This window comes from Trematomus bernacchii, unplaced genomic scaffold (assembly GCF_902827165.1).
Source record: "Trematomus bernacchii unplaced genomic scaffold, fTreBer1.1, whole genome shotgun sequence".
NCBI lineage: Eukaryota > Metazoa > Chordata > Actinopteri > Perciformes > Nototheniidae > Trematomus > Trematomus bernacchii.
Window position 1 is genome coordinate 33,799 of NW_022987588.1, and position 24,189 is coordinate 57,987.

The 24,189-nt window shown below is 39.4% G+C and overlaps 1 protein-coding gene across 1 annotated transcript; it reads right to left on the reverse strand.

Annotated features, from left to right (window-relative positions):
• Positions 1 to 1,430: 1,430 nt before the first annotated feature.
• On the reverse strand, positions 1,431 to 23,766 carry LOC117480983 (cholecystokinin receptor). Its single transcript, XM_034128407.1, has 7 exons — positions 23,335 to 23,766; positions 17,726 to 17,728; positions 13,710 to 13,958; positions 11,413 to 11,674; positions 9,221 to 9,348; positions 8,708 to 8,806; positions 1,431 to 7,742 (listed from the first exon to the last, which is right to left on the reverse strand). The coding sequence occupies exons 1-7, from the start codon at positions 23,495 to 23,497 to the stop codon at positions 7,201 to 7,203; spliced, it is 1,446 nt and encodes a 481-aa protein (XP_033984298.1). The 5' UTR covers positions 23,498 to 23,766; the 3' UTR covers positions 1,431 to 7,200.
• Positions 23,767 to 24,189: the final 423 nt, after the last annotated feature.

Consider the following 24,189-nt stretch of genomic DNA (forward strand, 5'->3'; position numbering starts at 1 on the left):
CAACATTTCAAGAATGGAATATTATTCCAATGTAAAACTGCAAAATCAGTGTCCTCTTTGTAATTGCTTTTTGAATGTATTGACAGAGAGAAACGTCTCCAACCCCCAAGAGAAGACCTCGCTGACCTCCCCTTATTTTGGCTGCACTAAGGCGGTGATTGGAGGATGTGTAGCAGGAAGTAATGGCCATTGTTTGTAATTGCTCCCTGAAATTTGCTGGCTTTAAGTCATTGATGATATCTAATGATCCCAGCAGAGATCAATAGATGATGAAAAGAGGAAAGTAGCTGCTGCCTAGGAACAAGCAAAACCTGTCATACAAAATAAACACTTTAACCTTTTTAAGTCTAACTGTGTGTCAATGACAGCAGCTGACAAGATAAATGTAATTCTATTCACTTGGGGCAGAAAGGATTTGTGTCATTATTGATAGTTTGGAATGATGAAATCCCTTTAACTGCACATTGATTTCCGGGCAAAATGCTCGTCCATTCATCAATTAGCCAGGCAGTGTCCTTTTGCTGTATTGATAGTAAGTATGGCCTACATCAATAGTCATTAATTAATTAAACCTTGTCATCTTAATTATATTCAGTTTACATTTTCACACACACACTGTTGTAAAAATTAAAATGCTGTCAATAGATGTCGACTGGAAGGGAATTGTGTCTTGAAGGTCAAGCCAGACGACACAATCTAAATTTGCACATGTTTTTTAATGTGCTTTTTAGTAGTACATAATATCAAGTTTTCGAGCTGTTAATGATAGATATAAAAAATAACAAAAAACCTTAAAATATGAAAATTAATTATAATGAATAAACAATAATTGTATTATTGTTCATAGGTTTAAGACATATATTAATGGAATGTTTTTTTAAGCATGCTCTATGGAAACGTGTAAGGATATACCAATGCCTGTGTGACTGTTCTGCCATGTTCCTGTCGCGGAGGGGATAGATTAATGGCAGGCTCTCGGGCAAATTTGTTGTTTACAATGTAGCTTTATCAGGGGAAAAATAATTGGTTGCTTCTTAACACAGTATGCGTTTATGTTTCAACCAAAAAAAAAAGTCAAAACAAATGTCAGCAGGTTATTATCGCATTTACTTTGACAGCCCTAATGAATGAAGTGCTTTGAACAGCTTTATGGGGCTTTGTAAAGAGTAGCTTTATGCAAACATTACATTTATTTTGATTATATTAAGAGCACTTTAAGCAGAACCACCAACTAAGCAAAGTAATGAGCCGGTGCACTTCACCTTCTAGTTTCTGCATGGCCTGGTTCTCTGCTGCTCACAGGAGCTGAAACAAACAGATGAAGACTAATGAATTTGTTATTCCCACTTAAATGGTAAGCAAAAAGTTGTTTCAAATGTATGAGAAGCATCCAATGCACATGTCATAGAATGTCATAGAAAACATGAAGATATTTTACATAGAGACTTTATTAGAATTACATAACAGGACAGAGAAAAAAGCAAAGTCCTACCAGATGGATAGTCACCCAGTTGTAAATATGTATGTATAACTGCGTGTCTGTGCCTGAGAGAGACAAAGACACAGAGATAGACCAGAAAAAGATTAAATGTGCATCAGTCCGGCATGAGGATCACCGGTTTGATATTTTTTTGGATATACAGCAGCCAGCATTAAATATCTAAGATCACTTGTAACAAATGGCAAAACATTTGCCTCCACTTTATAATGCTGGCTCCTACATTGACGAACGCACACACGCACACTTTTTCCATACTTAGAATATACAAATGCTATCCAGATGATCCTCACACCGAGAGATAGCAAATCCCTTCTGTTTGTCATGTCAGAAAAAACAAATAATGTCTGTAATGACAATCATAATAGCAATGAATCTGCACTGTCATAAGGGAGGTAGACCTGTTGAACCTCCTCCATCCAGAGCATAAACCAGAATGGAAAACTACACATTCCAAAGAACAAGTCAACATTGAAGGCCTTTTTAGCGTCATAGCAGCACAAAAACACATGTCAAGATAACAGACAGTATCCAAGAGAACCAAATCCCTCTAAGCTCATGTCTTTTCCATAGAAGTGGAAACAAGGCTGCCAAATGCATTAATCTCCAGCTCTCGTTTCCCCTCAAAAAACAGTGACTCATGTATGCGCACAGTAAATGCATGAAGGACATACACACATACACACACAGACATACACATACAGTATACTCAAAACACACTTAAGGCAATGGTGACCTGGCAACTGTGGCCGTTGAAGCAGATCTAAAATTCACCCTTGTTTGCTTCTCTAACCCTTCATCCATGTTCATCCCAAGTTAGCCTGTGGCCTAAACAATCTGCTTTGGGAACATGACGGATCACTGAAACACAAGATTAGGTCTTTCCTTCGCAAAACACACACATATACAAGAGAGTAATTAGTTTCATATTGTAACACCTTATTTATGTACTATTAAGATAATATACTGTACTGTGTATATCAATAAGGATACAGCTAAGCAGGTACAATATATATTTATATATACTTGACTTGTGTCTCCACATATTGTCGCTGACATTCACAGGATGACGGCTGCACTAATCCTAAATCCGCCCCAGAGACGGTAAACATCCTCACTAATGAAACAATACCCAGACGACACTATCTAAAATCCTCATCATTATGTTCCACGATATTATTCCTGCTCTCACTCTTATTGACATGATGGCTGAAATGAATGACACATATTTCTTATGATACAACCCTGAAGACTTTATTAAAACACATAACTCACAGAGCAACTTGCTGCACATGTGAAGGAGAGCTGTCAATTCTCCCCATCTCGTAGACTCGACATCAACAAAGACCTTTTTGACAGGCTTAGAAAAAGGCAGCATTGTGTTATGGTGCACACATTGGAAAATTAAACCTTTGTTTTTCCAGAACTGAGCTTCTTATTTCACAAATAAATGTGTAAAATTAATTTCCAAAGAGTACGGCTGGCTTACCTTCCGTGCAAAGCTGGAAACTATCCTGGGTCTCCAGACACTTTTTGGGCCCCAAATGTACTGTGTGGCTATGGTAATTCGAATAATTGAAAATGTGTTAGTAAATGATGCACCACAAAAGTACAATATTAACAAAGGTACGTCCTGCTCTATAAGCTAATATTGTGGCCATCTTGAAAAATGGCCTTCTACTTTTAGTACTTTCTTTTTTAGTTGATAATAATTATTAATAGTATTACTGTTTGTTGTTATAAAACAAAATACCATAAGCACACACTTTTTTTTAGGATCGATCCTACTTCTGGTCTACTGGTTGCACTGGACACAACTTTAAAGGTCCAATTTATAACATTCAGAAAATGAATAAAGCAGCAAAAATGTAAACATACAGAGGAGTAAAATTAAGTCACATGCCTCTGTGTGTTGTAATCCCAGTTTCTCTGAGAAGAGATCTGCTACTGCAAAAGTAACTTCATTAACAAAAGCCTTCAGTAAAATGGAAACAAGCTGAATCCAATACCCACGATCGCAATACCAAACTTAACAATTCAGTTCAGAGGGATATTTGCAATTCAGACCAAACTTCATCATTCCTCATTTTACCACTGCTGAGTGGATGTGTCCTGAATACACCTGCCTGTGCAGCCAATTTAAGCAATTGTGCTCCTCAACTATCAGCTTTGCTCACATTAATCAATTATGACCCTGCCAACACTTCTGTCCCAGAGGCTCTCTCTGCAACACCTGTGGACGCCCTTATCATCCACCAGCAGCTCTCCTCCAGAGTACAGCCACTCCATTCGTCAGTGACACTTGTGTCAAAGAACAAAGGAATATTTATTGTAACAAATGGTTACACTTTTATTTGGAGGGGCAGCTCTGCTCATAAAGGTACTCTGAAATCCAAACAGCGGTGAGAGCTTCAGAGAATCCAATAAAGTATTTGACAGCCCAACAGACACTGAGAAATGGGAACACATAAAGCTCAATTTAAGAAATGCCATCCTCATGCCTGGTGATAGGAAGCTAACAGAGAAGAGAGTAGGGTGGTAAAGGGAAAATATCACTCAACATAACCAATAACAGCTTTATGTAGACTTTGTGAAGAGGAAAGGGTAGTTTAAACTGCGGCAGGTGCATAATAATCACGAACAAGAGCGAGTGCTTGTCAGTTTATAAAGGCTACCTTGTCTGAACATGATTGATTACTCGTGTGAACGTGAGAAGGATTCCTGATAGTAGTCGGCCAACCAAACCACATTTTCATTTGTCCATGCTTTTGCGATATCTCACATGTCTGTAGTATTTCAAACGTAACTTTAAATCTTCAGTAATCATTGTTTTGAGCTGAAGGGGAACAAGCCGCAAACAAAACATTGATATAGTATCATCTTAAAAAGTTGATATGGGTAACATGTCAGCAAGCAGCTGGCTTATAGACATCGAGCAGAAACAGAGCAACATTAGCATTCATTGGGAGTTATTTTTGTAGTCACCTATAGGTCCAATATTTGCTTTCCTTATAGCTTGGCTTTGGTCTCCATCAACTCCTGAGGGAAATATCTGCAAATATCTTAAGCGCCTATATTCTCCTCTATGTTCACCAAATAAACACTAACTTTGTCTGTTTGCTGTTTGGTGCTGAGCAGCTAAGGAACAGCCGTTTTTGTTAAAGTATTGTTATTTTAGGAAAACAGCTACCAGCTGTTTTTTGTTAATAAGTGCAGGATTATGGGCTGTAAAGGCAAACAAATATGATCCAAAACATGCAAAAACTCTTTGTGAGGGAAGCTCCAGTGATGGGCAGGTATTCTCTGTGTTTTGTCAATAGAAAATGTTTTACCTTTTGCAGTTTTTAAACCATGGCGCCCCTAGGAATAATAATTATTGGCACATGCGTGTAATTGGTCGGGAGCTAGTGCATAATATCCAGTTCAAGCTGGAGTACTCTTTGTACAGTAGGTGTGTGTGTTTGTGGCAACTGGATGATGTGGTGAGGATTGGGGAGCAAGTCATAACGTCTAACAGCCTCTATGACACTGCAGGGAAATCAGCTTCTTCTGGCACTCTGCAAAATAAAAAATACTTTCCAACTGTCACTGATAAACAACAACAAATGCCGGTGTTTCCTAGAAAAGCAACTAGCAGACACACAATGACCTCCTGTCTGCCTTTTTACTGCAAGGGAACTTCAATCACTGTGACAAATTAAAATGTTCTGATTTCACAGAAGGACTTTGTGATCAGAACATAGAAATTACAGAGCACAAAAGATCTCACTTTTTTTCACTGTCGGTTCATATTTACAGTTTGATTCATAAGCCATTCATACAAAGGCTTTTCAACACAGGCCCATCAAGCCCAGAGACAATGAGATCAGCTAATGAATGAGTGCCTCTTGTGTTTAAAGATGATCGGGCCTGGGTCTGCACAGTGAGACAAAGGGAAGGTATATATTATGTTCTGGCTGTCACTCATCACTTGACATAAGCTTGACACTCTGGAGACATGTGATGGTAAAGTTGTCTCAGTATAAAGCAAGAGGAGAAGGAACTGCAGATATTAAATGATTAGCACAGAAGGCTAATATGTTATTGTCCCTATCTAAGTTTGTCAATTAGCTTTATTCTGCTGTATTTTCCATTATACAGATTGAGGTTTTGGCTGATTAGAGTCTGTCTCTCTGTAGTTGAGTCTACTAAAAATACTTCACTATGATGTATATGTTAAACACAAAGGGAAATGTGCACACAATAAACCACAAAAGCTGAAGGTCAATCTAGAATATACAAAAAAAATGCTCAGTAAGGCAAGCCATTCATCTATTAGTAGTTGAGAGGCTGACAGCATTGTGCTCAGCCTGGCAGGGTTCGGGTTGTAACACAATTACTGTGAGGTGAGCAGGGGAGACAGAGTCAGACACGCCACACAGGGCACGACGAACAGAGACCTCTGAAACCTGGCTGCCATTTTGTCGCCTGCGGGTGAGTTCACAGGGACTGCACGTTTCTGGATTCTCAATGAACTTATCTGGCTTTACCCTCAATTACTGTAAGGCTGCAGTGAACATTGTTAATATAAAACCCCCCGTCATACAGCATGGATATAGTAACTTATAAAATCCTACTGTTTCTAAAACCTAGAGCCTGCTCCTGGTGACTTCATCAAAGTTTTAATTTGTTTTAAATATTTTTTTCAATACCATTATCCAGTATATTCTCTTGTACTCTGACCAATATTTCAATGTTCTCCACAAAGTGATAGGTATTATGTACTACCCTCAAACTAAATTCCCTCACATGAAAAATAAACACAGTTCAAGTCAACAAGAGTCAAGTCAACTTTCTCATATTTGCTACCATGTAAAACTGCAATGACATACATTACTAACTAACATTGCACCACACAAAATACAAAGTTGGCTAGCATTACAGATCACAACCACTACGCAAGGCATCACCACTGCCTATCTTAGATCTTTATACCACCTATACAAGTATTTTCTTCACCTGTGGAACCATGTAGAGCTGACAACACACTCATATACTGTATCAGGTCCCATTAGGAGAGAAAACTTCCTATGAGGATTTTCACTTTGAGTCTTTAAACTCAACTTCCACAACCATCTAAGTTTCAATACGCCTGTTATGGTGCCAGTGATGAGTGAGACTCATCAACTGTAGACAGATTTAACATAGTATTTAGAACCAGGCACTTAGTCAACAAGGCAATTGCATTACTATCATAAACTCGGATAAACAACTAACAGCAAAGTATACATAAACACTATATAAAAATGACAAAGCACCCTGCCTTCCTATTTTTATAGCTTCACAAATTACAAGTTGTCAAGCTGCCACCAGAACATATCATACAGCCCACCACACACACATACACACCTACACTCTCACACACACGTAAATATCTAAGCAAATAATTTGCCTTGGTCCAGTCCAACAAGACATCACTGTACTCCATTTTTTTGTGCTTTTTTAAACATAGCTATGTAGGTTTCATTAAGTCATCTTTGTGTAACTTATATACATATATAACTTTACTCTCATTCATGAGTGATGCTTCTATAATGATATCTATATGGCCTGTTTTTTCCATGTTATGTCTTCAGCGCAGAATTCTCCTAAACACACAGGAAGCAGGGTGCTGTGTTGCCATAGTAACTGTCTCCTCTGGATTGTGGCTTCATCGATCTGCCTCAGCAGGTTCCCATGGTGCTGACTGTAGTGTAACTAAACTTTGACATGGATGCCCCGGTTGCCATAACGTCCTCCTCGTTGTCCCGTAGCCCATGGCGGCGGCGGCGATGGCAAGGTGCAGCGCAGCACGAGAACGTGGCTAGCAGAGCTTTTCGGAAACGTGTGTTCATGAAGCAGTAAATAATGGGGTTGACGCAGGCAGAAGTGTAGCACAACAAATGGATGAAAGCGATGGGAGCGCCTGTGAGGGCATGTTTGGCCGAGACGTCATCGAACGCTCTCCAGGTGTTGACACAGTACAGCGGCATCCAGCAGAGAAAGAAAAGGACAACAATGACCACCAGCATGCGGATGACTCGCTTCTTGGCCTCCAGCTTGGCTTCAGAGGTGTTGCTGCGTGGTCTTTCGGCCTTGTTTGCCCTGACAGTTGTAGCCATGGTGGACATCTCCATAGAGTGTGGCCGCTGGACGACATTAACGTAGCAACCATCTCCATCATCACTACCGGTGGACACAGCAGAGGTCAGTCCATTCTTCACATCTGTATGGGAGAGCAGAGCAAAAAAGGTTGTTTAAACTGAATGTAGCAAGTACATACACTTCTGTATTGTATGTAAAAACAATTTATTTTACTTTACTAGGTAGACTCCCAGATCCAGCCACTCCCTCACCTTCAATTACCCCTTTTTTCGCCTTTCCCATCACCTGACCTTTCCTACCCACATACTCACCTGTTAGAAATCGACCAGAGGAACTGTGTGTCCTACAGTCTGGCTCTGTGATAACACATGCACCCATCTGTATGGCTAGTCTAACGTCAATCACAGCTCTTCAAAGAGCAGCTGCTCAGTTTAATAGATACACAAGGGAAGCAAGTACTCACAGGAACTATTAAGGTATAAACCACTCTCACATTTTCCAAAAGGTTATTTTTAGAAATTCTTAATCCTTCAGCCTCCTTTTTTTACCCCATGCTCCTATCTCTCAAGCTCTTTTTTTTTTAGACAAACTCTTACTCTGTGAGACCAAACAGATGGTGATGTCCAGGCCCGCAGCTGCCAGCCAATCCATCCTCTAATGAAGCACCGGCAAATTCACTCCCTGCTGCTTTCACCCGAGACACACTCTCATATGCTCACAAAAGGTTATGTTCCACTTAACCTGCACACATTACAATGATTGTAGCACTAATGAAATCGTTGTGATTAAAATGAAATACTCATCGTTCACATGAATAGAAAAAAAAAATTATCTTCTGGTTGGTTGCTACTATGTATAAATTACATTGCAATCAAAACGTCAGCTTTTTAAGAAAAACTGTATTTCTTCTATAAATCTTTAGAGGTCAGAAGAAAGCTTTGAGTGTTGTTGTCAGTGCCTTGTTTTCGTCAAGTGTGTTGAGATATTGCCAATGATAGGATAAGGATTAACAAGTTGGCTGGTTCTGTGATTTGTTTAGTTTTTTCATTGCAAAATGTAGTAGAGAAAAGAACCGGAGTGCTGTACCTGCATGGGTCACCTGCGTATTTTTATGAAGTCCAAGTCTTATTTTCCAACAGCTTGAAAAATCTTTCTGCTCCCGTCCTTCTACATCCTTTCTTACCTCTGAGAAAGGGTGAACACATGGCATCATATCAGTTCACATGGATTAACTTCTTTGTTGAAAATGTTTCTCATAATTCTTTTTAACCATGTCGGACAATAACTGGTTGTAATTTCGGTTTGAGAAACAAAAACATTTTACGTTGTGAATCCATGCATGCAAATCAACAGGCTTACATTTGTATACCATTTCTGTCTGTCTATCTTTCTGTCCCAACTACCCGTTTGTCTTTGCGTCACCTAGCTGAAAGATAAGGTCATACTTCTGGAGTCTTAACATTCGCTGTTTTTACTCAATGCTGTATTTTTGGGGTCAATGTTATTCATTGACTGTTGCCTGTGAACTAGATAGCCCTCATTTAAGCTGTACCCTACAATTGTGTGTGTTTTCTCTACGTTTAGTGTGCATGGACTCACCAGTAGAGTCTTTTTTGTGGCCCATCTCAAACTGGATGCCTCTGTAAAGTTCCCTGGAGATCAGTCCATAGGCTACAATCATCACCAGCCCTGGGATTGCAAACAGCACAAGCAGCAGCAGAATGTACCTAAAAGACACAAGAGAGGGGTTAAGATGTGCATCATTCAGGCATTCATGTGGCCACAGTTTTCTACCCTTTAATCTCTAACTGTATAATCTCTATCTGTAAATTAAAATATTGGATATTCAGATAATATTTCCAAAATCCTCAGAGACTTTTCAAACTATTTTGATGAAAGACTATTGGCTGTTTTCCTGATGTCAGAAACGACATTACATGTAACTTTTCATTCATCTAATACTTAGCACAAGTATATGCTTTCAATAAGCTTACCTTGCTAAGCTTGTAAGACTTTAAATTACAATATATTTACAGTATTATTATCTTTAGAATTTTCTCACAAAAAACACATTCATATTTTGTATTGCATTACACAATATTTAATTTCCAGTGTATCTGGATCGAAAATAGCCAGGTTGCATCTTGGGTAACAGGTACAAATATTTGTCATGGGCTAAAATGCCAATCATAAACCACACCCTAAACAGGGACTTTGGTTGGTTGGTTTCTCTCTCTCTCTCTCTCTCTCTCTCTCTCTCTCTCTCTCTCTCTCTCTCTCTCTCTCTCTCTCTCTCTCTCTCTCTCTCTCTCTCTCTCTCTCTCTCTCTCTCTATCTCTCTCTCTCTCTCTCTCTCTCTCTCCTAAATTACAAACAAACAAAGCATTCTCTATCCAGATGGTAAGTCTTCTGGAATTTGTGCGAGACCGTTAGAAAAGCTGTAAATGTATCAAAATGACTAATTGTGTTATCCTCTGTGGATCAAAATCGAATGGTGATACACTTACTGGGTCTGGCATTAATACACAAATGTCTAAACCCAAGCCTACACTAAAATAAAGACATAATTGAAAATGTTTCAGCTGTGCACAAAAACACACAGTTCTCTGAAATAACCCTAAAGCCTGTTCCATCCTATTTTTTCATTAAAACATCCTTCTGCTCTCCTCATCTGCCCTAATGTTTCCACAAAGAACACCCAGTGGACGGATAATAAAAGCTGCTAAAAAAAGATTTCCAAACATGAAAGTAAATGAGGTGTTTCAGGGTAACCTGCCTCGTTGAAAGTACACACACACACAGACGCACAGACGCAAAACAAAATACATTTCAGACACAGATTATCAACAGTTTATATGAAACAAAACGGAACATTGTCCGGATGGCAAGCATGATGGATGATCTGAGCTTTGAAGTTTCATGTGAAGTTGCATATTATGTCCTGTTGTGTTTCCGATTAGTATGGAAATGTAAGTGATGATGCGTGTGTGTGTGTGTGTGTGTGTGTGTGTGTGTGTGTGTGTGTGTGTGTGTGTGTGTGTGTGTGTGTGTGTGTGTGTGTGTGTGTGTGTGTGTGTGTGTGTGTGTGTGTTTTGGGGGAGCTCACTAATCTGTATTTGTTCTTGTATTGACTTTTTAATCTCTCAATGAGATGTGCTGAGCAGTGCATGGTTTTATAAGACAATGGTGGGTGGATGCATATTATAGTGGTAATTTTGTTGCTATGGAGAATTTTAAGCTAAAATTAAAAAACAAATAACATGAGGAAAATTCCTCTTTCAGCCTTCTCTGTTCACATAATGACGTTCTACATTAAAATTACCTTGAATTTGGTTGATGAAAAAACTTTTTCTGATGACAAAACACTGTCAGTAAAAATAACCTTTAATATAAACCTTTAAAACAAATCTGTCTACACGCAGCCTTCCAGTGGATCAATGATGCTGCCTCTCTGATTCCTTATTGTGTAGAACCCAAAAATGTAATATTTTACATATGCAGATGATATGTCATCCCTTATGCAACATCTCCCTGTATCTCCCTGGACAACTAAAACTAAATAAGTTGTTTAAATCTTTTTTATATAACAGTATATTTAATTTGTAAGTAGTAACTTTGGAGGCTAATGCTAGCTAATGTTAGCAAACCTTAGATAAATGCTGTGACTGACATTAATGATACCGTTCTCTCTGACTTTACAGCTCTTCTGTACTTCTGCTCACATATAAACACGACAATGTTACAGAAGTGGGATGTTTAAAGGACACATCATCTGCAGGCCGAACACTCACCAGGCCTGCTCCGCGGTAGCGAGGGGCCACTTGGGGCGGCACTGGTGAGCAGTGGTGTTGTCAGCACGCTGAAAAGAGTCCAAGTTGCTGATGACTGGATAGGGGATCATGATGACGAAGGCTAGCACCCAGGTCGCAGCGATCACCCGATAGGCATGGGAGCGGGTTTGCCACACCCTCGACTTCAGAGGGTTACAGATGGCACTGTAGCGCTCGATAGCTATGGCAACCAGGCTAAATGTGGAGATGCTCACAGATATTCCTGTAAGCAAAACAAAACAGATTGTTTAAAGGTCACCTATTGTGCAAAATCTAAAATAACAGACAGAGAATCACTTTTGAAACAGGGCTGAAACAGAGGGGATTATGGGATGCTACAATGCATGATCTGTTTGGTATTTCGAGCCAAACACTTCAGAAATATGTTTTGTATATAACTGAGAACTATAATATATTGATGAAAAGGAGTATAATAGGGGACCTTTAAAAGTAAGTAAACACATACAAGCTATCTTTACTTTTGATGAATGAAAAGTGATTACCGCTCTGTGCTCAGAACAGAGCTTGGGCCCGCAATATGAAAGTCAGAAAAACATGTTCGTTGACGTTTGAATGTAATATCTGCAATCACTACGGAGAACAAAATGTGGTGCTCTGTGGAGATGAGCCTGCAAATGAATATAACGTACGGCGGGGATGGTTATCTGAGTCTTGGTAGGAGAAATCATGTTGGCACAGATGTTATCGGACATCCCTCCTGACAGGATAAGACGGGAAATTACTCATTATCCATGTTCTCAACAAGAATACAGACTGTGTGTGTGTGTGTGTGTGTGTCTGTGTGTGTGTGTGTGTGTGTGTGTGTGTGTGTGTGTGTGTGTGTGTGTGTGTGTGTGCGTGCGTGCGTGCGTGCGTGCGTGCGTGCGTGTGTGTGTGTGTGAGCCAGATCCCAATGAAGCAAAGATCAATCAGCCAACAGTCAGTCCTTTGGGTTTGTTCACTTTTTCTCAATGCACGATAGTTATCTTTCCAACATTAACATGCCATCTTCTTACTTTAATCCAATATGTTCTATGTCATCTCAGATTTCTTGTCTTTCAGGGTTGGCAAAACGTTTTTTATTTTTTTTATTATGTTATCTAAATATTATTTTTCTCTGACTTTTCCAGAATGGATATTTTCCTTGATGCAGACTAGGAGAAATACCCTCTCCTAACTCAAACTCACCCATGAACCCCCCACAAACAGGGGAGTTAATGGAAATGTTACTCTTCAATGGTAATCTATACCTTTTGTAAAGTGGTGGACAGGTGGTCAGTGAACTTGTTAACTCCCTAAGTGCAGCTTGTTTCCTGGTGGTTGCAAATACGTTTACAAGTCAAATAAATCAATACAGTAGCTTCATCTTAATGGAGTTTTATTTCAGGAGTACAACAGTTGGTGTCAATTTTGTAGTGTGTAGCCCCCCCTTACGCTTTTTTATAGGTTGCCAGTTGACATCTTTTCAATGCAATTTGAGGTGAAATGAAAGTAACAATCGACCAAATCGATTCACCAAAAGCTGCGAAAAGACAAGTGATGTCTTTTTTATAAAGAGTGTCATTAGCAAAACTGGGCTGCAAGTAACTCTTTTCATTATTATGAATTGTTTGTTTTTCCAGCTAAGTGAGTAGGCTACATTTTACTCTTTGAAATGCCAGGGGGAGAAATGAAAAAAATAAATGTCCAAAACTGTTTACCAGAGTACAAAAAAACAATCACATTAAAGCATATTATATATCAATTAGCCGTCTGGCATCTGTAAGGATGTGTATACTAATAATTGGACATATGGTTGTGAATATTCATGAAAATGTTTCAAGAAGAAATGGTGGATTCCCATACTTAAAAGTGCATGGAGAGTCATAGTTTTGAAAAAAAACATGGACGTCCTGATTATAAGAAAATGTCTGTGGGTTTTCTTTATTAAATGTAATGGGTCTCTGCCGTCTGTCTGTTCTTTATTGCCTGCACACTGAATACAAATGTTTTCAAAACATTTGGTCATGGTAAGAAGTGCGAGTTTCACATAGCGATTTCACTGTGTTGCTGAAGTAAACAAAGGAGTCCAATGGAGGCGGCAGGGGGAGGGAGCGAGAGGCACTCCTTCTGGAGGGAACTTTGGGATTTGAGCCTTTGAAGACCATTTACAGTACTTGCACAAAAACCTATAGAATAAGCTACAGGAAAGGGGACACTCCAATAAGCATAATAGGGCCTTTTTACAGTATATACAGCAACATCCTCCCTTCTCTCACCCATTAGGTAGGACACTATCTTGCACATGGCAGCTCCAAAGATGAAGTTCTTGAGGATGCTGGGGATGAGGGTGAAGGGCATGCAGAAGACGGCCATCATCAGGTCACTGACGGCGAGCGACAGCAGGAAGGTGTTGGTCACGGTGCGCATGCGCTTATTGACCGTCAGCACCAGAATAATCAGCAGGTTGCCAAACACGCTCAGGAAAAAGATGAGTGAGTAGAGCAGGATCCGCAGTGTGTGGTCATCTGGCACAGAGAGAGACAGGAGGAGAGAAGGTGTTAGTGTGTTTGCCCTACTGAACCACCAGATCTGATTTACATGAGGATCAATACAATAACGCTGTCGTTATTGATTACGACTGCATGGAACCAATAGAAATACTTCTGTGTTATACTAAAAATACTAGAACCAACTATCTGCTCTAGTCTCTTTTTTATAATCCCCTTTTATTAGTGTGAATGCTGTGCAACCACCACTATTGTTCTTCTGTTTCTTTATTCTCCGGTCTTCTTATTTCACCAAAAAGTTTGGCTCTCAATAACTTCAGCATACTTTCATCTACAGAAACCATTCAATATCAAAAATATTCAGCCTTTTCAGCACATGATGGGAAACTTTCAACTTTTTCAAAATATGTTGTACTTTTTGAAATATTCATATTTTTAAACAATTTTTTTAACATGTAACTCAATGGGAGGAACCTTCAAATCCTCTTTTACCTATACCTTGCGCCAAATGCTACTTCCTCCACATACTTTCAGCTACAGACTTCATTCCAACTTTAAAATGATCACAAGACATTCAGCTATTCAACTTGTATTCAGATTTCTGATATTGTTTACACTTTTTGAGATATTTAACTTAGTTTGGAGCTTGGTAAAGAGGCCTTCTTCAGATTTTAACATGAGTGTGTATTGCACAGCTCGTTAAGGCTTAGAGTGCGTGATGTCACAGCTAGAGTGGCGGAGAGCTTGAAATTTGCCTTCAACCTTTTTCTTCAACCTGTCATAACTCCCAAATCCTACACTCCTTGGACATCTTCTTTCATGAAAAACGTAGGAAAACCTCTCCTACCTTGAAAAATAAAATAAAATAAAACAAAAAAATTAAACAAAATGCCTCTTGAGGGCATGAAGTGACAAAAACGTTCAACATGTCTCCATTAAGGCCCATTGTAAATTCAACCTGATCTTTCCTCAGAGCAGCAGCTGCACACCTTTAGTAAATCTGCCAAAAATGCCACATTATTGACCCGAAAGTACACAAAAAGCAGACTCAGACGCTCCTCAGGGTCCTGACATGCTGCACACGTTGACATTTTACCGATAGCAGCTACCGTTAGAAATGTAAGAGGTTTATCTCTCATTCAGATCAATGGAAAGGCTCTCCTTTCACTGATTACTGCACATCTCCATGGAAACCTTTGATCTCTGGGCTCACACAGGTGTTTGATAACGTCGTCACCTCAAACACAAATACACAGACTGGAGTTTAACAGACTGTCTCAGCCTATTATTTTCTGTCTGATGGAGACTTCCTACTGACTTCAACATGTTCCACATATTTTAGACATTATTGGTGACGTATGGTTTTAGTTCAAAAGTTTGCAGTTAAAATATTCTGCTACTTTTCAAAGAGTTTTTACTTTCTTTTCTCTTCTTAATACACATTCATTCACTACTTACATTTAATATATAACTCCTTCAGCCTACTTTCAGCTACAGAAACCATTCAACTATTAAATTATTCAGCTATTTCAGGACATTGAGGCTCTACATACCTTTTTTAAACCTTTTCTTTTAAATATTAAGCTTCTTCACTATTTTTCCTACTCTTCCAGTTTAACATTTTACTTTCAAGTTTTCAACAAAGTCATTGCAATGCATTTGAGCTGTAACAATTTTGATTCAAATCATTTTCACTTTTCTGCATTTCTCCGCTAAGTTCAGCAACACACTTACTTGGTTTTTGTAGCTAAAAGCAGCTACCATTCAGCTAATAACATATTCAGCTTTTTCTGCATTTTCAGCTAAATTCAGCCACAAAGGTACACAGTTTACAGCATTCGCACGCATTTTCAGCAGGAAATGCATTTTCTAGTTATAATACTTATTACACAGCTTGGTTGAATACTCAATTCTTATTGGTCAATTTGGACATTCCAGAGTTCTGTAGTTTTTTGCCAGCAGACCGCAGCTAAGGAGAACAGACCATTGCTAAGGAAGATCAAAGGACCAAGTGCAGGCATCTCAATCCGCAGAAAGAAGTCCCGGCAAATTAACATTAGCTGTGGACAACAAACATTAGTTTTGTCCATCAGAAAACACCATGGAAAGCTTTTGGAATATTCATTTGTATGTTTGTGGAGAGCAATACACTTTGGATTCATGATGGCTAAACTATAAAGAAATTGAGGAAGTGAGCTTGATGAGTCCAGCTGGGCTTTTTTTAAATCAAGAGTGACAGTATTGAAGTCAAGTTACATCTGTTGGAGTGGGGTGGAGAATAAAAGAGAATAAAAGTTAGTTAAAAACATATTTACACATATAATTGACCCACTAGTGTAACCAGGTATGACTGCCAAAGATATGAAAATTTTTATTTGTGTACCAACATTAATATAGTTCCCCTTCAAAGATACTAAAATACAAAATGCTGTAGTCTGCAGTCTGTGCGCTGAGCAATTGGCACCTTCACTGGAATGTGTTCTGCTTTCCCTGTTATCTTTACCTGAACACCTGCCTAGAAACAACACTTTTTTTAACAGGCTACCTACTGGGTCTCTATTGTGGGTGTTGAACGCACCCATGTGCACATCCGCAGGACACAAATCACTTCACATGCAAATATCACTGACACAGTTGTAGAGACAACCTAAGACACTCAAGCTTTAATACTCTGAAAATATATCAGCACAGTCCCATGAAGGCACTGGTGCATTAAAATAAAAACATACAAAACATATAGAGAGGGTATGTTCCCTGCAACACTAACCAAATGTTTGGCTAGCTCCATTTTTCTGTTGACTCACTGCAAACCCGTTTCTATGGGGATATTTTTAAAGTGAATTGTCATCTTTCATGCGTCTCTCCTTGAGCTTGACCCTTTTTCCATCTCAAGAGTTTTTTGTGGTTTGCATTATTACTTGAATTATTTCCTCTATTCCTGCTCTCAAGTAGAATTGTTTCGAAAACGCAGACACATATGTTCTGTAGCAGCAAAGCCAGCCACATAGCTTTTGTATATGACACATCAGATGGCATTTTTGTCAAAATGTTTTGAACACAGGCCCTTGGAACATTTTGCTTGTTTAAAACCATATTGACAACAACATCATTGATTAATGTTTTCTTGCTGATCAGTACCCTCAGGGTTATTCTTTTAGTGTCATATCGATCACAGCTCACTGACTCTGAACATCACAAGTATATGATTAAAGGACAGCATTTAGCCATGACATAACATGGCAGCATATTCCTCATTAATACAAATAAAAACAACCCAAGGTGTCTTTCCAGCACTGCGAGAGCCACAGCTCCATTGAGCCTTTTTTTCCCATATCAGTCAGTTATGATAATTTCTTGAGCTTCTTTAATGATAAAATTATAATTTAAAGAGACACAATTAATCCCCCTTTGAACCGTAATGATTTATCTACCTCCGAATCCTATATCAACTTAGACTGCTTTTCTCACATTGACCTCCACCAGCTAAAATTTAAATCCTTCTCCTCACCCTCAAAGCATTTAATAGTCATTATTATTCCACAGGAACGCTGCTCTCCCAGAATGCAGCATTCCCTGTGGTTTGTAGAGTCTCCAAAAGTAGATGTTCATGAATGGAAGCAGGTTGATGGCATGTCACGTAATTGATTTAACTCTCTTGCCTCCACGCAGCCACTCTCAGCTCGATCATCAAAAGTCAGTCCGTCTTCCTATCTCTCACACACACACACTCGCGAATGCGCACGCACGCACGCACACTCTTCCCATCTAATTACATTAGGCCCCACCATCTGTCTCACACACTTCTATGCAGATAAAAGGCAGTAGCCTGTAATATTGTGGGTGCTGTTGTGCCGACTGAACATCAGGGTTTCTCAACCACAACGGGCTCGCTAATAGCAGGAGCTGAAGGTGATTCATTTTGTGCACATTCTTCATCTTCATCTGCATGAGCATAATGAAAACGTGCAGAAGGACGATTGGCAGATGAGAGTAACCAACACTTCTTAATTTTGTTTTCCTCTCTCTCTCTCTCTCTCTCTCTCCTCTCTCTCTCTCTCTCTCTCTCTCTCTCTCTCTCTCTCTCTCTCTCTCTCTCTCTCTCTCTCTCTCTCTCTCTCTCTCTCTCTCTCTCTCTCTCTCTCCCCCTAGTGAAATGTGTTACACTGGCCTTTGCCTAATCGAAGCCAATTAGCTTCACTGTGTTTGCTGGCTGTGCAGGAAACACTGTTAACTCCCTCAGCACATTTACACATTCCTTCAGGCCAGCATTTAACAATACCTGCTCCTGCGTGTGTGTAGAGCGGAAGCATTTCAATTGATCACCTTGCTCATCAGTGCACAGATTATTATTTCTGCTATATAAAGTCCTAAAAAAGCTTTAATTCTGTAGTGTCCTGTCCTCATTGGACAGCACTAAATGGATGTGTTCAAAAAGACTGTTAGCATCATGATATTATTAGCTTATTTCCTAAAGGCTGTAGAGTTGTTATGATATACAAAGACAGGTCTGCAGTTTCTCAACAAGATATATACTGTAGTGCTGAAATAAATAAAATGGTCACAGTTTTCATCTATGAGTGTAAATCAAAGCCAGGATCTGTCAGTGTTGGAAACTTTTCTGCTACTTTATACTTCTACTGTACTAAGATTCAGAAGGATTTGTTTACTTGTTTACATTTATTTTAGTTTCTAGTTTTGTTTGCAGATGCAGATTAGCAATACTAAATTTGATCAACAAAAACATTACATATTACATCAGGTTAAGATTATAATTGGTGTGGGAGTGTTTTAGAATGTTTTGGATTATTGTGTTGGTGTTACAGCCAACAACTTGGCCCCACCTCTCCCATTTGCATCTTTTTAAAATCAGACAGTAGTTCACAGCTTAACAGTGACGATGAACACACTGCACACAACCAAAACAGCAGCCAATCAGATTTAGTGACTAGCTGTTGAACATAGTGGAGAGTTATTATATATTTCCCTCAGGTTCACTGGCTTCCCTCTGGCTCTGATGGAGTCTCCTATTTGTGCTGGTCTGCATCACACAGCTGTGCTGAGTGTGGCGCTCCTCAGGGGGGGTATAATGAATACTCCACCTACAGTGATTAGCTTTAAATATTACACCACCTGTGAGAACTGGCAGACAAACCCCTGTTGTCTGGAGAGTCTCAAGACATGATGCAAAGACTGAGTGTTAATGTTGTACCATTATGAGGAAAATATTACACACTCACTGTTGGGTTGCTACAAAAGGATACATGTTACTTTATGATGTTAATGAATTTGTTTGAATTCACAACGTTTTAATACAAAACTGAAACCAAAAAAACGTCAAAAGCTAATATATTAAAAAAAAACTTTATTAAGTTAACTGTGAAGTCAGATATCCATAGTTTCTCTCTTCTTAACGTACAAGCAAAATGAAGCCAGCGAATACACTGCAGTTCTCTTCAATAATAATACAATTCCTATGACAGAAATATATTGAACATACAGTAATCAATATATCAAATGTCTTAATGAGGGCTCGTTGTTGCTTTCTATTCATATTCTATAATTTGAGAGCACACAAGGCACCCTATTCTTGAAACAATGGTGCAAATGATTGCCTATTTATTTCTGTTAAGGAGCTGGAAATCAGATATATTGGTCTGAAGGCAGATTTTTGTGTTGAACAAGTTGATAAACTGCAATTACTTTAATATTAGTCGATGACCTGCCAGTTCAGGGCCAACCAACACAGCTCTTTTCCATTCCTGCCCCGCCATTTCAGTCTCATTACTTCATGACTTTGCCCACTGCTGTTTCTGCCAGCTCACCCCTCACCATCGGCTCTGGACCACAGTCTGAACTCTGTTTACAGACAAGAGGGGATGTGCAGGTAGCTTGAACAATTATTTTGTTGTAATTTCCAGAGCTTTCTCCCTTGCCGTTATCAAAAGAAAATCTGAGAAAACAGCTTTTTATGTGCTATTATTATTTTTAAAGAATGCATTCCTTGCTCCTTATACCTCTGCAATGTTTCTCTATTTGGTTGACTCCCATACACATCGCATGTCTGGGATATTCAACACTCCTGTACATACAGTACACTCTATGACACATATTTTAGTTCAGTTGTGCAGATGCAAACTTTTCCACCTCCCGTGTAACCTCGATTTGAACACATAATAACTGTTATTTTACCAGCAATATAAGTGTCGAAAATGAACGGCTGGTGAACAGATTATGTGCCAACAATAACATTAAAATACTTTAAGTGAAACCATAACGGCACACTATTATTAGATGTGCGGCGAACTGGTGGTTGAATTAATAATGGGGTTTGCATTCATCCCATGAATATTTAAGCTTTCATCTGCTTCTCTTATTCAGTATGTCAGACATTATATTGACTATGATTTACTCCCCTCCTAATACATATGCAGTGCGTGTCTCTTTCTATCCCAGTTGGCCCTCGTTTCGCTGCACCTATCAGGGAAAAGCCGACTCTTCTCTCGTAAGACTGAGGTATTGGTAAATGTCACAGCCAGTTGCTAATCCAGCATAGTAAATGTCATCTCTGCCTTGCCACTAAACCAACCGGACCCTGGGAAAGTTGATCGAATGAAACCACTTTCTGTTGACTGACAGACTACACCACATGAGCCGCAGAGCCCCTGGTCATGGCTGCCTGACCAATTTGCTGCCCTAGGCAAGATTTTAGCTGGCACAAACCCCCCCCCCCAAAATGCAGACAGTCACTATGACTCGCGCATGCATGCACGTGCACGGTTGTGGCATGACCACCAAAACAGAAAGATATGTACACAAGATGTGTGCAACTGTATTTAGTATCATTTGAACATGATTTAAGTAGGGGGGTGGTACAATCAGCATCAGTATCCTTGACAGCATCTTTATTGACTCTATTAATATAGTCATCACCGTGTGTCTAGTGCAGTAAACATGGCATGGCAGGCTTCACTTAAATCCACCATAACATCTATCAAGTCTACTGCAGGGGGTGTCAAACCTTTGCCATGAAGCACTTAGAGAGTCTGCAGGTTTCTGTTTCAAATCAAACATAACACCTGAGCTGCATGCAACGTGAAAACACTCTGAAAGGTGTTTATGGTTGAGTGGCATGTTCCTTCCAACAGTGAGAGTGTATTTCAATGGCCTTGAGATGTATAGTGAAATTATCGGAAAGCAGTGATGTATTAAAACAATTTTTCATATAAATATAATTCACCCATTCTGGGGTACACCCATTTTGCGCAATTAAAAGTGTACTGCGCATCCATGAACGTGAGGAATATAATTCAGACGGATACTGTAAACCCAAGTGTTTGACCGTCTCTCAAACTCTACATTATTTGTAATTATGTATAAAAATAGAAGTTTGCAAGGTCTGTTTTAAATATAATGAAGACAGAAAAACACATTACATGCATATGTTTTATCAGCAAAGCCCTCTGTGTTTTTTGTAATTATTACTCTAGACTTTTGGGAGCAAAGGAGTAAGTCAGTTGACGTTATTGAGGAGTGATACAATCTGCCTGCATGGGGAGGAGGTCGGGATGAATGGAGGGATAAGTCAATCAAATGTCAGATTTCAAGACCAGAAGTTTCCTTTACTGACAGAATGACCAAACTCGTTCCGAACCCTTGAACAGGTGATTACTAATGTAACCATGAAGATGAAGTCATTTCAAACCAACAAGATGTTTTGCTAAACCTTACCAATTGTTTTTGTGCCCAATGACTTGGTTACATCGAACACGAGCTACTGCTATTTGTCTCCCACCAATGATTAATGTTGATTATTTTTAATCAGCCCCAGCTAATTTCCCTGATAAAAAAAAAAGTGTCTTTGAGAAATTATTTATTTGTGAGATCCCTTTGGTAAGAATGAAAACCTGCAGAATATACTGCTGGAGGATTATAAATGGTCCATGACACATCCCTGCTCCTTGGTGACCAGGCAACACAACTAAATCTGCTCCATAAACACAGAGCCTCAGATTGATAGACAGAGCGAGATGGAAAGGAGTGAACGGGGTGGGAGGTAATCAAACTCTGGAGTGACAGCGTGAATAATGATGGTGAAAGCAGTTCAAGGGGGTAAGACATCATCGTTTTGTCACACTATGAGATGGCTGTGTGGTCCATTTTGTTAGATACAGTTGGAATGCTATTAAGAGAAAAAATGCAGCGAAAACCTTAACTGCAGAGTGATTATTTGTAACCAAAACAATGTGTGGGGCACAATAACATAATAGTGCAACATAAAAAATAGATTAAGATCTTAATTGAACTATGCTCCTGCACTTCCCCTCAGTGAGTCAGTAATAATTAATGTACTGATTTAGCATAGTGTAATGTTATATTCATGGCTGGGTGCGCAAAATTACTCATCGCTAACAGGTGTAGAAGATGTGAAGCAACTCACACACACACCTCATCAACAATTGGAAACGCTGCCAAACAGCCATTAAGAAAATAACACAGCCAATGATGAGTTTCAATATAGCAGGTGATGATGAGACTGAGAGGAAATAGCATGAGTGATGACACACTTTAATGTTCTCAAGTCTTCATATAGATAACAATAGCAAAAACACATAATTATTCTGTCGATTTCAATTAAGTGCTTGGAAAAACTGATATCATATATAAAAAGGAATCATGTATTAAATATACAGCTGCACTACCATGCAACCATCCAGATATGAAGCCATGAGACTATTTTTATGAATCAATCCCCTGTGATTCACAGAATTTAATTCCTGACCGTCTCTCTCTCTCTCTCTCTCTCTCTCTCGCGCACGCGCACACACACACACACACACACACACACACACACACACACACACACACACACACACACACACACACACACACGCTCTCTCTCTCCCTCGCTCTCTCTCTGCTCTCCTATTTCATTATGAAGCTATAAATGTCCACTCTGGGAATAAATAAAGGATTATCTTATTTTAACTTATATCTTATTATAATTGATCTTATTTCCATATCGTTATTTCTTTTCTATTTGTGTTCCTTAACTTTAAGCAAAAATCCTAACACAGTTGTCTACTTTGAAAAAGAATAGATATAAGCACATCAGTATTATATCCCAGTGAATACAAATTGATCGATGACTAAAATGTTCTATAAACTAAGTTCAGAGATCTTGCCCGTTTAGCCATAAACCTTTATTATAAACCTAACTCTGAACTGATAGTATTTTTAATGAAAGCTACAATTGTTTTTTTTGCTGCATTTTGTTTGTCTCCCTTTGATCACCACAGGCAAGTAAGGCAGGTCAATAGAGCACAGCAATAGATCGTGTAGTAACACTTTATGATTAACCACCAGATGACAAAATGGTGAGTGTTTGTCCACTCACCTTTGTGCCTCGCACGCTGAGGTGTGAGGAGTGTGGACACGTTGCTGCAGGTGATGTTTGATGTCTCCAAGCTCCCGTTACCGGCTCCGTTCTGCAGCGCATCAGCCTGCGGTCCGACGCACTCTGGGGAAGAGAAGGTCTCATTTTGCGCATAGAGATCCATGTTTTTTTTAAATTAGTATTGTCTCAGAAGTTAAGCTAAGTTCGACTCAGAGCGTTTGTCAATTATCGTCTAAGCCTTTCAAGTGGTAAAATAAAACAACTCAGCATCCATAGTCCTTCTGAAGACAGAGGCAATGTTTTCGCTTTCCAACTCTAAAACAAACAAAAACCTGCAAAATACTTATTTGTCGTTATTTTCTCCAGTTTTGCTGTAGATGTGCCTCACTTGGCATCACGCGTGTAAATCAAGGATCGGTGCACACCAGGAGAGAGGAGGAGCGCGGCGCACTGCTGCGCCTTTCCAAATGAGCCGCATGGAGAGAGTTGTGGTCATATAGTGTGTGTGTGTGTGTGCGTGTGTTTGTGTGTGTGTCAGTGTCATGGCCATTGGTCAGTTTTTGGATCCCCTCCTCATCTCTGTCATCACATTGTTAACTTGAAAAACTGCAACACAGAGATTTAAAACAGCCTTGGCAATTAAAGGTGTTAAAGGTGGGGTAGGTAATTTTGGAGAAACCGGCTCGAGTGGCTAGAATTTGAAAATACACAGCCGGAAAAAATCTGCCACTACCTTACAGAGCCCCTCCTCTAACACACATGAACGCGCACATGACCAATGAGGGCACGAGATAAATTTGTGCACAGATGGGAGGCTGACAGGCAGCTAGGCCATCCAGTTATTTTAGGCGGGCC

Bases quoted from the DNA above. Each gene is read 5' to 3' on its own strand.
- LOC117480983 (XM_034128407.1), bottom strand. From the start codon at position 23,497: ATGGATCTCTATGCGCAAAATGAGACCTTCTCTTCCCCAGAGTGCGTC. The intron at 9,349-11,412 runs GTGAGTGTTCGG...TGTGTCTTTTAG, and splicing joins GCTACCGCGGAGCAGGCCTG to GTACATTCTGCTGCTGCTTG. The intron at 8,807-9,220 runs GTGAGTCCATGC...ACCCTTTCTCAG, and splicing joins CCACAAAAAAGACTCTACTG to AGGTAAGAAAGGATGTAGAA.